The following is a 16,470-nucleotide window of genomic DNA, read 5'->3' on the forward strand; positions in this document are numbered from 1 at the left end:
TATTAGTTAGTCAATATATAGTACGCCTTTCACATACAAGTAGTCATGTAACGATGAATAGTGTAAAAATATCGATTACAGCTGCTTTAAAATTTTAGATCTAGATTAAGTTCCTCTGGTGGAAACAGACATTTGCCAAGATATTTCTTTATCTGCATGAAATGTCATATAATGTGAAAACTAAAATTGTCAGCCGGAGGTGAACTGAGCAGGAAGCTGAAGAAAACCAGGGGAAGATCAACAAATAACTGACCTCCCCTAATGTGCTGACTGTTCACAGAACTATTGCTGTCCTGCGGGAGAGCAGGGGCCATCCCAGTGCAGCCTCAATTTCCTTTTCACCTGAGCCTCTGCTATTGCACATTTATTTTGTATTGTATATTTCACTGGTGTTATGTTACAAACTCACTAAGAAATCAAATTCTATTCATTGAAAAATTAATCAGCTCGCAAAGTTGTATATAGTTCAAAAATAAATGGGTTTTCTGCAGAAATACAGGGGTATGCAACCGTAACTGACTCGCCTGTTCAAAACTTCACCAACAACACTTGAATGTTTCATAATGCCGTTCATTTTGGCTAGAAGACAAAAAAATAATAATTTTAAAATAGTAGAAATTGCAAATTCAAATCATCCTTAAAAAATGCTTCATGCTGTGATGAGTATTATTCATAGGATTTTTTTCCTTCTTAATGTGATTAATAATCAGTTCATAAAATTTGTCTGCTTATACGCAGTCCAATATTTTACTGAGCACAGTTACCCTCGAGCAGGTCCACACTGAAATTAGTCCAGTGTAGATAAGATAAGCTTGACAAGAGAACAGCTCTGCATTAAGAAATGGTCAGCGCTATGGGAAAGCAGCTGCCAAACTGTCATTTCACTAGCTGACTGGCTGAGTGTGTGCTCAAAGCACACAGTGCACAGCTCCATTCATGTTTTCATAGATTGGAAAAACAATTTAAACTGGAATATGTATATATTCCTACAGTGGATAAACTGCGGCTCTGACAGTCCTGGTTCGTATTGAGCCACACCGGCAGGAGGAAACGTCAGGTTATACAGCAGAAACGTATCCAGTAAACACTCCTTCCTCCGGTAACACTACTTCTAATCAGCTCATTTCTGGAGTCCTCTTTTGTGTGCCATGTATGATTATAACAGTACAGTACTGTACTGTATATTAGAGACAGTATTTTATATTCTTGGTGGGTTTCAAGTTCATAGGTGGTTAAGCAATATTTAATTAGGGCAAAAGGTGTCCGAGTACCTGACACAAGTTCCTCCGTTACGACAGGGAAGGTGTTGGCAGACAGGCGGGTCACAGTTCTTGATATTTCTCCCTCTCACCGCCTCGCCCACCAGGTAAATCTCCTTTGAGTTGACCTGAAGTTCCCCGATACAGCCAATGAATCTCCTCTCTCCTTTCGCACTCCCGTCATGCATCTCCCAGTGGGATGAAACATCCCCGAGAAATATGGGTCCAAAGGTTCCCTGCAGAAAACGTGAGAAAGCCGGTGATCAATGGTACCGTTGAGTAAATCGCACTAAATCCTCCAATACATACCTCCCCTTGAGTGCATGCTTTCCAGTTATAAAACAGGTTTTAAAAATCAGAGTGTGTAATATATGACCTCTATTATAACATTAACAGGATGCTAATTTATATTAACGATGAATAAAAGAGATTTAGACTATCAGCTAGTGTTACACTCTATGGCCTAATGTGGTTTAAATATCCTCAAGACAAGAAACTATGGTAATATTGTTTATTTATTTTTACTGTTAGTATTTTTTTCCTTTTTAAATGTTTGCATAGATTTATTATTTTAAATCCTACAATCCTTCTTTTTGGTAATTTGCATGGGAAAGGATGGAGGATAGGAGGGGAAATGAGTGTTCATGGGCATTTAGAGATACTATATTCCATGTTAAATGTGTGATTGACTGATTGACTAAAAAATAGTATTGAATTACACAAAAAAGAAACTGAACAAAGTTTTTTTTTTAGGTCTTCTGACACCATATGATAATACAATGAGAGAGAAGTAGAATATCTTAAAAATACCACAAGCTTTCCTTGACGTGCAAGGTAATTGGGTAGAATTAATATAGATAAATTCTGTGAACTTGCAGCGTATCCTACCATAACGGTCAATTTAACATGTATAATTGTATCTGCTACCAATGTAGCGCTGCATAAGAAATGTAGAAAAAAAAAATCATTCCATATTAGCATAAAATTGTATATTTCATTCTCCCGGTGACCTACGGTTGTTCAAATGAATATTGAATACTACTTTCTATTTAGAAGGTTTAAATAACTTTCATTCAAATACCATGCATGGTGATTAATTTTATGAAAGATAAATCAACTTTTATCACAGTTGCACTACATATTCTTTTAATAGGATTCCAGAATAAAAACCAAAAACAAAGAGGTTTTCTGTATCATGCAATTAAGTTCTATCATTTACACTGTATTTTGTAATATATTTTCATACTAATTTCTATAATGAAGATTACTTTAATTAAGATGTACTGGGCTGGCCACTAAACACTGAAACAAAGATATTTCCTATTTCTATGGCTCACTTCATTCCAAAATGAGATTTACTTTGTGTACTGACTATCCTCACTATCCCAGTTTAAGCTTGATAGCATCAATAGTTATTTTCTATGACATCAAGTGCGGTTGAGAAAATGAATATGGGATGCTGTGTGTAAATATTCTCAATCATCCAAGTAGTGTTCAATCCAAGTGTTATCCAAAGGCAACTGGACTAGCTTGAGTTTCTTGAAAATGTTTCACTTTTCATTTGGAAGGCTTCAGTTCTAACTGATGGGGTGGGAGTCCCTGGCTCTTAATTTGTTGTAAGATAGTTAACACCTTGACAGTTGTTGAGGTCACATGTGAGACCCACCAGGCCATCCTGTGGGCCATTAGGGTCCTATATTGTGGATGGGTATTAAGCTTCCTGGGAGCAGATCTCAGGACTCTATTGCAAGAGGCTGATAAGTATCATAGATTAGCTGCTCTGTTTAGTGACACTTGTTCCAGTTTGTCCTTTGTCCTTAAACTGAAGATGGACTGGTGAGTCCTATCCTGAGGAGTTGGCTCTCCTGTTTTGTGTCATGTGCTTGTGAAACGGTTGTTTTGTTTCCTTTATATGCAAATCTTTGCATTTCTCGTGGCATTGAACTAGGTACACTACTCGGTCGGCTTATGCCCAGGTGTTCTGTCCTTGAGGGGGAAAAACGTCCGTGTACAGGGATGCATACATGGGATGCTTTATCTAAAAAAAAAAAAAAAAAAAAAATCTTATTTATGTGGGTCTTTTTGGTTTACATTGTATTTTTCCATGTTCTTCAATAAAGTGAAATTGTACATCTTCAAAGTTATGTTGAAACGTAGATGAACACCAAGAAGAGGTCAAATTACCACATTTTCAGTTTCATATCTGCCATTACAATGTTTGAGCATTCAGGCAAAAATGTATGTCTTTGATGTCCCTCCAGTGTAACGTTCGCCACGTCCTGCATGACGGCGCCGCAGGAAAAGTGTTGGACAGCTGCAGTGGGGGTGTTCAGTGGAGGTACACTGAGGTGTTAGATCAAATAGTCATTCAGGAGGCTGGCTTAATGCAAGCTTTAAATGATATAACTGCTTCACATTTGAAAGCCTATAAAAAGCCACGGATGACAGGGTTCACAGGAACGCGTATGCAATGTCACCGCAAAGTTAAGGGCCCTGAAAGTATCTTTACCAAAGCAGAAGATTCTCATAAAATAAGCAGCTGTGGCTGGATACTTTTACAATGAGCTAAACTGTATTTGTATGTGATACAACCAGCCACGGGCCGCTGGGGCTGCAGGAAGAAGATGGGCTGATACGGTGGCTTCAAGTGTGTTTGCCATGTTTATGAGAAGAGTCCATTTGAAAGACCCACTTATGTAATATTCACGAGTTTGTAAGTGGACTCACAGCCCTGAGTTCACAAGCAGCGTATGCTCATTTTTGAATTTTATTTGACGGCAGCACAAGTCAGTGAGGCATCTATATCCTTATTATATGTCAATATGTTCCTTTTAGTAAAAATCTAAAATTTAAGAACAATTAAAAAATATTTAAATTTTAAAACTCTTTTCGCTGATGTATGTTGGCTTCCAGCCTAAATTGCCATGGATACAAGCCATGACTTGTTTCACTGGTCTGCAGTCAAATATTCCCATAATTACTGTAACCTTAGTGACTACACATATTACATCCTTAAGTTACTTTAAGTTTACCATACTAATTTATATTGCTTATGAAGCTGTACAATATACTGTGGAAAGTTACTTCAGTTGGAGAAATGACAGAAAACTATTTTGGGACTGCAGCATCAGTTTTTTTTTAATCATTATTATCACTTTAACACTATATTACTTAGTTTTTATATATATATATGTATAAACTTTAAGTAGCTCTTTGATTATGAATCATTTGAATTCCTACCTGCCTCTGTTTGATGGCGAACAGTCAGTGTAACAGTGTCTGAGTAACCTGCAGCAGTAGAGTGGGAAGTCTGCTGTGAGTTGGTGCGCACTGTCTTGCCATGTTAGTGTCAGTTAAAGAAGGTTATTTAAAGAGAATCCATAGCCCACTTATTACCCACAGCCCAGAGTGAGTGGTGAACACAACCGGCCAAGAAATCCGGGTTACATTACTTATAATTTGACATGTGGCAACTTTAGAAATAGATGTGATCAATGTTTCCCCGGCATCTGCTAAGCTATCTGATGAGCCTCAGCAGTCTGGAAGTGAAAGGAGCTAACTCCATGATCTTTCTGAGGTCTGCAACCGGGCTATGTAAGAAACTTTACTTTCAAACCACGCTCAAGTTCTTCTCTTGGTTCACAATGTCAGATCGAGTCAATTTTTTTTTTTACAAAATCACACATTTACTTCCAAGGGCAACTTTTATTACTGTATTCCAACAAATTTAGATTCATTTTAGATTTATTTTGTTTTCTACTGTATATGACTTAGATAAAATTGCATAATGCCCAACTGTCAAATCAAACTAAGTTTTGTTTAGCCTGACTTGAATTTAATTGGTGTTAAGTGCTATTAAAAGAAAACATTCATTAATCACATCTTTAAACCCCCTAACACAAGCTGGCAAAGGTTAACCTGCCACCAACGTGGTGTTTAATTGGAGGAAGGATCATGCTTGTGTCATTAATGCGTTATTAACAAAAAAGGGGAAAAAAGAAACATCTTGGCATCTCAAATTAGAAGACCATAAATCACACTGAGGGAGGGTGTGTGTGTGTGTGTGTGTGTGCGTGTGTGTGTGTGTGTGTGTGTGTGTGGGGGGGGGGGGGGCGGCACGTTGAGCCAGTGGGAAGGTTGAGCCCCTCTGCATCTTTGAATGTAAAAAACAAAATTATTAATTTAATAACAAATATAGGGGTTGTTAATCAAATTAATGAGCCAGAGTGAAACGACCAGCCTGTGATTAACACGCGAGAACCAGCTTAATGCTGCTCACATGTTGTGAACATCTATTGCAAACATTGTAACAGGTGCGCATGTTTTTAATGGGGAGCTTGTTCTTCCATTCAAAAAGCAACTGCTGTTACCTAAAACATTGTGCTGGACTGGCTTTGATAACATATAATCTACTCGTGATGTTGCTGTTATGTTCTCTCAGAAAGCATTGTTTGTCTCAAGTATGTACAAAAACATATTCCCAGGCTACACTCTGACATGAATGCTGGATTTGTACGGATTACCTCATGATTGTCACAGTGAAATGTCAAATAATTGGAGAAGTGATAACTTGGTTAGCTCAGATAATAACACTCTATGTACATTAATAAAGTGACAAATAACACTAATCCAAAAACTGTGATTCAGTAAGTGGTTTGTGACATTTATGAACATAGCAGTGTATGGTTGGAACAGTAGTAGGTGAAAACACTCTGGATGTAAATAAATGACATTTGATGCATTGCCTCATGAAATGTTGGAAGTCATGCATGGCAAATTATAATACAATTTTAATTAACTTTTTAATATGTCTAAGGTCAACTGTGTGTGAAAAGGAAAAAGGCTTGATTATGGGTTAGAAGAGGACATTTAAGATAATGGTTGTACAAAGGGTTGACTGCAGGTAGGTCAGGGTACCTCTGACACAGGGTGTGACACGTACTCCTCAAGACGCTGAGCCGTGCCATTATCTGCTGCTATTTCAATCACACATGACCCTCCTTGTTTGCCAACCGGCAGATTGTATCTGTTAAGAAAGAAGACAGAGAGACCAGGGTTGGTTAGAAAAGGCGCTCCACACAAAATCTGATACTCACAAATAATCCTACAAAGCATGAAAAATATTCTGACGGAGAGACAGTCAGACTAGTCACAGTGAAGAAGCTGCTAATGTGACCACTGAGAATATTTCGTAAATGGACTATGTATGACTCGGTATACATTAAACATTGTTTTATGAGAAACTTTATACACTGGTAGATTGTGCTGGAATCAATGGTGCGATTGTATCCCTTGCTATCACTCAAAACCCAGGAGAGACAACAAAAACAGAGAATGTTTTCCTTGGTCGGATTTAAATAAGAGGTCCAGAAATAAGCTTTGGCTCAGTGCTGTGGTGAGATTCTTTAAGTTGTTGTGTTACTCCGGAAATGTGAAATATACATAATGATGCAATGAAGACTGTAAAGTCACCCAAGATAAACCATAGACTGAGATAACAAATCATAGCCAATTTACTATGGCAACAATAACAACAACAACAACAACAACAACAACAACAACAAGGAAACAAATCAGCCACACACAAAAAAAATATATGATCAAGGGTGTAAGTGCTGATTATGTCATTCAGGATTAATTAATGATGAAAATGAGGGCACAAACTGGTTATATATTATAACCTTAATGAGAAGGAAGACAATTTTATAATTTGACCCCCTGTGTCTCTCTGGGGAAATATGCAATTGTACTAGTCATTAATGTTGCAGCTATAATGTTAAGTAGCTGGTCTACTTGTGTCATATTCTAGCTCTGGCAAAGTCAAGCGATTCCCTCTCACCAATTCATCATTGGCTTTATGCTGGCAATATACAATAGAAGCCTCTTTCCAGGGCTCTGCATTATGCAGAAGGTTGTACTGTGCACTCCGCACATGAACACGGTTCTGTTAGGTAGTAATCAACATGATCCATTTTTTGTTCCACAGGTTTGTTCACTGTTTGCCTGTAAACACACAACACAAGTAATATGTCGCCTAACTACAAATCTGATTTTGCAAAAATCATTCATCCATTCTTTGTGATTGCACCAGTGTTTGATAAGGACTAACTCTGCAATGTCTGCTTTAATGGCCAGATGGAAACAATCAGGGCACTCGCCCTCCTGCTAATTTGAAACAGCCTTCCAGGACACTTCCCGGAGGCAATCACACGCGTGCAACTTCAAGTAGGACTAATTACAGGTATGGAAATCGCGAGAGCTGCTTTGTACACACTTATACACATGCTGATACATTAAGGCACATTTGCGATTGCAAACGTGAAAGGCAGCCTAATGTCCAGAGATGAAATTCATCACCATTCTCAGGGTGTCCAGTGGGTTCTTGAGGTCAGTCTTATATTAGCACAACACTACCTGATCAGTGAGAAATTTCAGGAAATTACACAGCCCCACTGTTTATTTTACAAGTTACAAGAATAACAACATCCAAATGAAAAAGACTAAAATGATCCAATATTGCAATACACATATCTGTGCAGCAAAAACAGACTGTTTGGCGAGGTATGAAACATCAGAACATTATTACAAAACTGTGTTGCCGAGGGCATTTGACGCATATTTTGGTGCTTACAACAGTAGCTTTTTAGACGTGCTGCTAATGCTGCAGAAACTGTCCCTATGAGACATGGAAAGCATGCTCACTAAGCAAACAGGATGATGCTACTTGATGAGCTCTCGTGAGCACATTGAATGCTCCACCAGGCTAATTTACATTGGTCCAGCTCTAAGGAAAATATGGCTATTTATAAAGATGACTACAACTACTTTACTTGGTCTAGTAGCTAAATAGCAAGAAATATGCCCTACAGCTCCACATCAGCATCATCACCACACAAACACAAAACCACAATGGATTTTAATACACAAACAAACATATGAACGAATCAGAAGAAAAAGAGGCCACGGTTTGAGATGAAACGCGATGTAATTTCTTCTTGGGCTCCCTATGTCCCATTCACTGCTGGGTCTCATAGGACCAACAAATGCAAAGTCCCAACTTGAGGTAAACAAACAAAAATGTATAAATATTTCATTTTCTCCAAACACACAAAAACACAATATGGCTGTGGTAATTTTTACTTACTCAATCATCATTTATGCATTTGTTCATCTGGCTAATGCTCTAATCATAAGTGATTTGTCATCTCTAACATCCTCATTTAGACTGTGTTTGCCGTGTGACTAATTCAGGGCAACTGCATTACAGCAACTTTCCTAAGGATCATCACTGAAATATTACCTGCAATGTTAAGGGACCCTGCAAATATTTTCAGCACTGCACCTTTACGCAAAGGTATTTGTTAAACCTGAAGGTGGGTGTTTGTTTTAACAATCCTATTTGAACGTGCCTCCTTCACAGTCCCCAACAGAAAATTAATAATGAGGGAGGATCATAATTAAAATATTACTATTGCATAAAACATCTGAAAGTATTGGCAACAGATGGCAGTAAAACATCATGCACCATGCTGCAACAGTTTTCACTGGCTGATAGGCAAGATGTAACACTTCTTTTTTTCAAATGGCTTATTATTCTAACCATATTTCAGATTCTTCCAAAAAGCAAATGATAATGTGGAACATGTTAGTGGTGAATTTATAATTTGGAAGTCGTTTCGTGATTTAGAGTCAAGAGTCCATTAGTTCTGCAAATAGAGACTATTCTCAGTAGAGTTTAATGTCTGTAAGCAGACAGAGTATCTGGCTCACGCATATGATATACTGCAAGAGGAAAAGAGAGAATAAAGAAGAGAAGTACCACCTGTTATTTTGATGACCTTATTAGCACCACAGGTTGTAGAGTTACATCAGATATTACTGAAAAGAGAGAAAATAAACCCCCCATATGGTTAACAATCATTAAATGTCATATCACCCCACAGCACCTACTGCCCAACCAGAAGGGATCTGTTTGTTGTTTTTTCCTTAAGTGCAAGAAGCGCCGTATCAGACCATAATCTACACCTACATTGACTGTAATGCCTGCTATGGCTCTGGTGCAGTGACTTACTCACACGCAGCACTGCAGCATTTGCTGCATAATTTGTGCTGTGACTGGCAAGCCTCAATTAATTTGGGTAGCCTGTGTTCTATCATTTCATCTCCAGCAATACAATTAGACAGCACACAGCGAGGCTCTTGGTATTGTGGGGCTTCACAAAAGAAACTCCAAGAGACCAAGCAGGGCTGCTGGTTGCTTCTTCAATGAATCTTTTATGGAAGGACTTGTCAATACAACACTGAATGCTGTGTAACTGATAAACATACCTTGCCCCAGATTTGGCAGTGTGTCAAGAGGATGTTGATTTAAAAACAAAATGCTGCACATTAAGACCTCACTTTTCAAGCAGGCGCACATGTGGCATGGCACGTTCCAAAATAAATGTTTCCGCATCAATCTCAGCAATCAAAACAGTGTTTAGGATGGGTTCTGTCCATGGTTTGTGTAGTTTGGGAGATGAAGTCATCAATGGCTGTTTACTAGTAATTGCAAAGAGATTATTTTACCCAATACTCAGAAAAACACTATTTATTGCAGTGATTATTTCAATTATGAGTTACCTATAAGTCTATCCATAAACTCACAAGCACCAAAAGCAGCATAGATAGATGGACATGAAGCAGCTCTCTAAGTTCTCTGTTAGTAGGCATGTCACTGGATGAGTTAACGGAGGTGAACAGGTGTTTCTGACCTGGACTGTAGTTGAACTCAGAAAGCTGAGACTCTTATATTTCTGTGACATTAATTCAAAGAAGTCAGACTCCTGAGACGTCTTGAAATCTGCTACTATTTTGAAATTCTTTTCAGTGTTTCCTCTCAAAGCACAAGTCTGTTTTCTTCCTCTTCCAGCAGCTGTTGCTCGGCGACATTTCACACCCACATGTGCATTTTCACTTCAAAACTATAGTATTCAATGGTCAGTGAAGAGACTCTTACAATTAAGTTTTACAACTATCATTGAATAACTGTTAGAATTTCATATGGAACATATGTGACTTTTGGTACATATGGTGTAAGACTGTTGAACAGCATTACTCTGTTGCTCTGACAGAATTTTAAATAGTGCTGGAACAGGAAAACAGAAAATGTCTTTACATGGTTTAATGTTGAATTTGCGTTTATATACAATTTCTATTTTATTGCGATACATTTCCTCGTGTTCTTACTGTATGAAAAACAATCTAAAGGTAATAGATTACCAACAGAGATGACTTTTAATGTAATTCACTATAAACTCTATGCACCGATCACATAACTATCAAAACTATAGTGCATACAAGTCCAGCTTTTTTTCATAACACAGAACTAAACCTTGAACAGGAGTGTCATACTAGTACTTTCACAAGTTTAGTAACTGATCACACAAAATATAAACATTATTCATTAAAGTTTACATTTCATTATATTAGTATGAAAAGTAACAGTTACAGTGCACAGTTTTGATTACTAACTAGTTATTAATGTATTAACTATATTGTGTTGTCCTGTGTTGAGATAAGTGTGGTGACTTTTAGTGCAAAAAAATACTGTTTCAGGACATCTGAGTCTTGAGGCTGGGGAGGCTACAGGACCCCAAAACACAGACGTTGAATTCTCAACAAAAAGCCAGCCTTTTCATGGCAGTGAGACTCTTAACAAAAAGCTGCATTACAAGAATGGTAGGACCCAATGTTTTTTGGAGCACCACATACAGGAAATAAAAGTCAGGACATCTTAGCCTCTGCTTCATCAATCATCCATTAGTCACAGATTTGGTTGATTGATCTCTGGCTCTTCCTGTGCACATGCCACACTGTCCTTGAGCAAGACACTAAACTCAAACCTATGTGCACAGAATTTTTTTTCACTTTGGGCCAAATGGTCCAAAGATTTAAAAACGTATAAAATGTGGACAATGATAATTTCTCAAATAACAAATATCTATTTATGTGATAGATATTTCTTCTTCAATCACTGCAGTGTATTTTTTATTGGAACATGGTGGTGATGGAAGGGTTTATTGATAGGAGGGAGATCATTTTCATAAGACATAACTAAGATTAAAAAAAAATTCAAGTCTGAATTATAAAAAGACAAGCAATATATATATATATATATATATATATATATATATATATATACACTATGTACAATATTCCATGACCACGTAAGCATACAGCCAAGGTATTTTGGATCCTTTACTTTATGAAATTTCTTTGCATCGAACAAAGAAATTCAGGAAATTGTGAGAAATCAGCAGATGTGATGGCCAGGTATTCATGCAGTGTTCTTACTGAAAATGAATATTTAGTGTGGTTGGTCTTTAAAAACATCGACATGAACATTAAAATCCATGAGCTACTAGACACAAAATCCTTTGTCATAAAAAAAAGAGTATTCCCAGTAAGTCAGAACCATTCTTGAGACACGACTCCCTTTCCTTTAACTGGATGAAAAAAAAAAAAAAAAATCAAAAGTGGCATGCATTTGAATAATCATATCTGCCAGGCACTCAGAGTTCACCTGTGACAAGGAAAGAAATGTGATGCTGCAGAATATAGTGTGTATAGTGTGGTCCTCGTTGATCTTTGTCTGTGTGTGAGTGGAAATTACTCCGGTGGTGAATGCCAAACACAACGGGATTCAACCAATAACGTACAGAGTCTCAGAAATGACCAAGGGAGCATTTGGAGTCTGCCACTCTCAAATTTAATCGTAGCAGTATTGCCCCACACATTCCCAAAGGAAAACTTCCCAACATCAAAAAGCGAGCCAAAAACAAACATGTCCTCCCCAAATGAAAAATGACACAGCGTCCCCTCTGCACACTCCTTTCTGTGAATTTATATGGCAGCACAGGGCATTTCACTAGTGGTGTTTTGCCTTTTCAATTTTTGTCTCTACTGGAGTGCTACAGTGTATTTATACTATAAGTGAAAAAAAAAATACAATTAAACCTTTATAGAGAGGGAAAACATGATTTGAACTTGCTGTGTTGTGATAATGTTTTGCATTCTTCACATCTGCTATCAATCTGCTTGTTGCACACTTTTTTGCCAGCAAACATAATGCACCATTACATTCAGAAATATGCATAACTGTTCATAGTGTGCCTGAATAAATGTAAGTTATAATATCCAATTTTCCTGAAACTAGACATACTATTTCTACACAGACTTCAGTTTTTAGACAAATCATAAAGTAAATGTAAATTAAATGCATGCTTTTTACTGCTCATTTTAAAGAAAGGTCTGCATAGTAAGTTTCATGTGCATGGCAGCCTGCATTGACTGCTCTGATAGGTTTAGTGTAATCTGGCTCTACAAAAGGAAAATGTGATTCATTATGTTTACTGTCAGAAAGAGCTGCTAAATTCATGATTAAATATTCACAATGACTTTCATCCCTTTGTTGGGGATGATTAGCAAGAGTGGTGTAAGACTGTTGAACAGCATTCCTCTGTTGCTCTGACAGAATTTTAAATAGTGCTGGGTCAAGAAAAAAGAAAATGTCTTTACATGGTTTAATGTTAAATTTGTGTTTATATACTGTTTCTATTTTATTGAGATATATTCTTTTGTGTTCTTACGGTATGAAAAACAATCTAAAGGTAATAGATTACCAACAGAGAGGACTTTTAATGTAATTCACTATAAACTCTATGCACCGATCACATAACTATCAAAACTACAGTGCATACAAGTCCAGCTTTTTTTTTTCATAACACAGAACTAAACCTTGAACAGGAGTGTCATACCATCTCTGTCAACAATGCTGCCTGAGTGCAAAGGACAGCCAGCAATGAGTATTACACGACCAAGACAAAGCAGTGTAACTTTATATGAAAGGAAATGGCAATTTTTTTTCTTTTTGTCTGATGTTCTGTGTGTTAGCAGTACAGCGCTCGAGATGACGGTAAGGTTTATGTCTCAAAAATAAGAATGTGTGTGTGAGTGGTGGATGAGGGAGGGGAGATGAGTGTGCTGCAGTGGCATCAGGAAATTTGGATTTTCACTGTTTGGTCATTGGAGCTTGGATTATTTACAGTTAAATACAACCAATGCCTTGCACTGTATAGATGCTGACAACTGCAAGTATAGGCAGCTGTATTCACTGGTGCCAACTATCATCCACGGAAAGTAGGTATTCGGTGCTCAAACATGACTAGATGATGTCATGTGCTCATTTACATATGAATGAAATTGCTGAACCGATCAAGAATAAATAGGCAGAGCTCAGCAGCAGGCCCTCTCTCATTTCTCCCACTGGCTGAGCTGTAAGCCTGTGTGCACTACGGAGATCAGCTGTGCACGGGAAAGGCATTGTTGATCAGACCTATTTGGAAGAGACAAGCAAGCAGTGCAAATGCCTGTGGATCGGGTTCAACATTTGGTACCAAATCTTTTGCCAAATGTTTATGAGCCAACTGCTTTTCCTTGATAATCCAAAACAGTTGATACAGTTGTTGGTTGAGCCTTTTAAGAAGTAATTTCACCCGAGGAGACGTATAAAAATTCAAAATCTAGTGACAGGTGTGGTCAAAATGCAGAAGAAAACAATTAGATTATTATTCAATGAAGCTAAAATCATTTAACTCCAGCTGAGTTACTGGGATGTAATTTATGCACTGTACACTATGTTCCTTGGACTCAGTATGAAGCATTTACGTATTGGGTTGTATAATCATGTCACAATGTATGTTTGTATCATGTTGTGCATTCAATCTAAAGGTTTCTTGAGGAGCAACAACTTCACAGTTGCATTTCTAGTAGTGATCTGAGTTTTTTTTAACTTTTTTTTTTTTTTAAATAGTTCATATTTGCCACTATTAGATAGACTCAACAGAGATGGACACTGTTTCTAATTTAGTTAGTGAGCTTTGACAAGTGATATGTAAGTTCAGTCAGTAGAGTCAGCATTTTAAACAAAAATAAACACTAACCTTTTTAATAAACCCTTAAACAACTCATTCTTAATATAAAATATAAATGAATAAAGTCACATGAGATCTAATTAAATATTTTTATCATGAATTTAGAATAATTTTAATGGGGTAAATCACACATTGTAGAATCAGGTTTCTGTACAGTGCCTCATCATGCATGTTATATTTTCAACCTACAGTATACCAGACTGTAACAAGACAAGACTGTAACAATGTGTAGAATAAAATTAATAGGTCATTCAAGATGTCAGGATTGTCTCCTCTGTGGAGCCGAGAAGGTCTTAGCCATTTTATAAGAAAAACGCTCCACAACCATTTAGCAAAATGGTACATTTTCTCAGATGACTGAATATCAAAGGTTAATGATCCTAGATCTGTTTTTGAACTATCTGTAAGGGATCTACAGATGACGGTAATGGTAACCGATATTTTGGAGCAATCATGTTGAAGGTTTTGACAATAAATAAATGAGTCCACAGTTTGACATACAGTAAGCTACAGTGGTTGTTAAGAAGTTACCTATTTTCTTGCAAAACACACCTTACAATCATTGTTGACATGTTTCAGGAAAGTATAATTTGAGATTTCGCTGTATATTTTTCTGGAGGAGAGAACTCGCTGTTAGCACTCACAATGCCAAATCTCAGACTGCCACTACATTGGACATTTTGGACAATGTTTATGTTACGTCAACATTTTGACACGTCTGGGACTGCACACTCCCTGAGGTGCAGAGAGATACTGGGTGCGAAATTTAAATTTCTCTGATGGGGTGAGCTTTCATTCCACTTTTTGTTTTTTAATAAATGTAGGATCAGATCTCTGATTAACAGTAATGTGGACAGCAAATGGACAGACAAGCTTTTACAGAGTTCTATTAAAGACACCATGACATGTGACCCTAAAAACTCCCGTTGAACATAATCAAAGAGAGCAAGGACCTGCATAGGGTTTGATGTGGTAATAATTAAAACATCACAGTATTTATTATATTTTTTGGATCTTGCTGTTTTTCTTTTGTTATTTTATAACAGATACTGTGATTGTCTAACAACATTTCGTTTTATGGCTGCAAGATCACCTGGAAAAGACGTAGTCGATTATTCAACGACTCTCGCTGGTCTATCATTAATATATCTGTGGCTTCAATGCCAAACGATATCCTTTCTACGGACAGACATTAAACATGAAAAGAAAGCCACTAGTCGTGTTTGCCATCCTTTTCTAATAACCGCAGTTAATAACATAAATCATCACATTCAACACTCGTTACAAAAAGTGTTACTTTTACAAAAGTAATAATGACTTTGTCAATTAATTAGGGAGAAGACAGGAAAGTAAAAGAGGCAAATCATACCGGATTGTGACTTGCATCCATCTGTTATTATTGATATTCTGGCCCGCAGCTGCATTCAAAACATGACTGCCACCACAGCCAAGTTTAGCGACAGGGCTTCCATCTTGAAGGAACACATGAAGGAACTGATCCCCAAAGTTCTGCTCCTGAGCTGAAATGGTAAGAAAATGTGGTTAGTCTTTTTGTGCACATTTAATACATAAAGCGAAGACACTGAATGCAGACAAAGACTCTGTGTGTAAGAGATTTAAAACCCAAAAGTAATAAAAAATGATTCCACAAAAAGATGCCCAGAAACAGAAATGGTTTGACATGATAGTAGTGGTACATAAGTGGGTGATGGACAAAAAGGTACGTTTTACTTCATTTGCCTTTCAATAACGTAAGCAGACGGCTGACTTTTTATTATTATCTGTAAATCCATATCCATCTGTCCTGCTAAGCAGAAAACGCAGGTGCTTTATGTATAATACCAACAAAGGACTGTTGACTAGTTCATGCTAGTTGTGATCAATGGCTGTGAAACCAATTTGTCTGCTAGTAAATGCCATTTCACAGCCAGTAGATATCTGTCTCTTCAGATAAAAGCTTACCAAGAATGCTGTGAGCTCTACAATAATCACACAAACAATAATAATTCTCAACACAGAAATGACCCAGACATGATAAACTCTACAAAGGCTTAAAGGACAGGTTCTGTCTACATACAACACTACGTTATTTTTCTTAAAGGACTTGGATGCAATAGACCACATTACATTAAAAAAAATCATTCAGTCTTTGGAAAGTTAAAAGTAACTTGTGATAGCAAAAAAAAAAAAATTAAAATCAGACAGAAATCTACCCAAAATACATGAAATACATTTGA

The 16,470-nt window shown here is 37.2% G+C and overlaps 1 protein-coding gene across 1 annotated transcript in view; it reads right to left on the reverse strand.

Moving 5' to 3' along the window:
• eys (eyes shut homolog) overlaps positions 1-16,470 on the reverse strand; it is a 138,021-nt gene that overhangs the window by 22,666 nt on the left and 98,885 nt on the right. The window contains exons 40-42 of the mRNA XM_069713923.1: positions 15,603-15,753; positions 6,177-6,285; positions 1,272-1,495 (exon numbers count right to left, since the gene is read on the reverse strand). Of these exons, the coding sequence (XP_069570024.1) occupies positions 1,272-1,495; positions 6,177-6,285; positions 15,603-15,753 (484 nt within the window). The remainder of the gene's footprint in view (positions 1-1,271; positions 1,496-6,176; positions 6,286-15,602; positions 15,754-16,470) is intronic.

Source organism: Brachyistius frenatus, unplaced genomic scaffold (assembly GCF_029030835.1).
Source record: "Brachyistius frenatus isolate BFR_SWC_R1_liver_20210118 unplaced genomic scaffold, ASM2903083v1 Contig_124, whole genome shotgun sequence".
NCBI lineage: Eukaryota > Metazoa > Chordata > Actinopteri > Embiotocidae > Brachyistius > Brachyistius frenatus.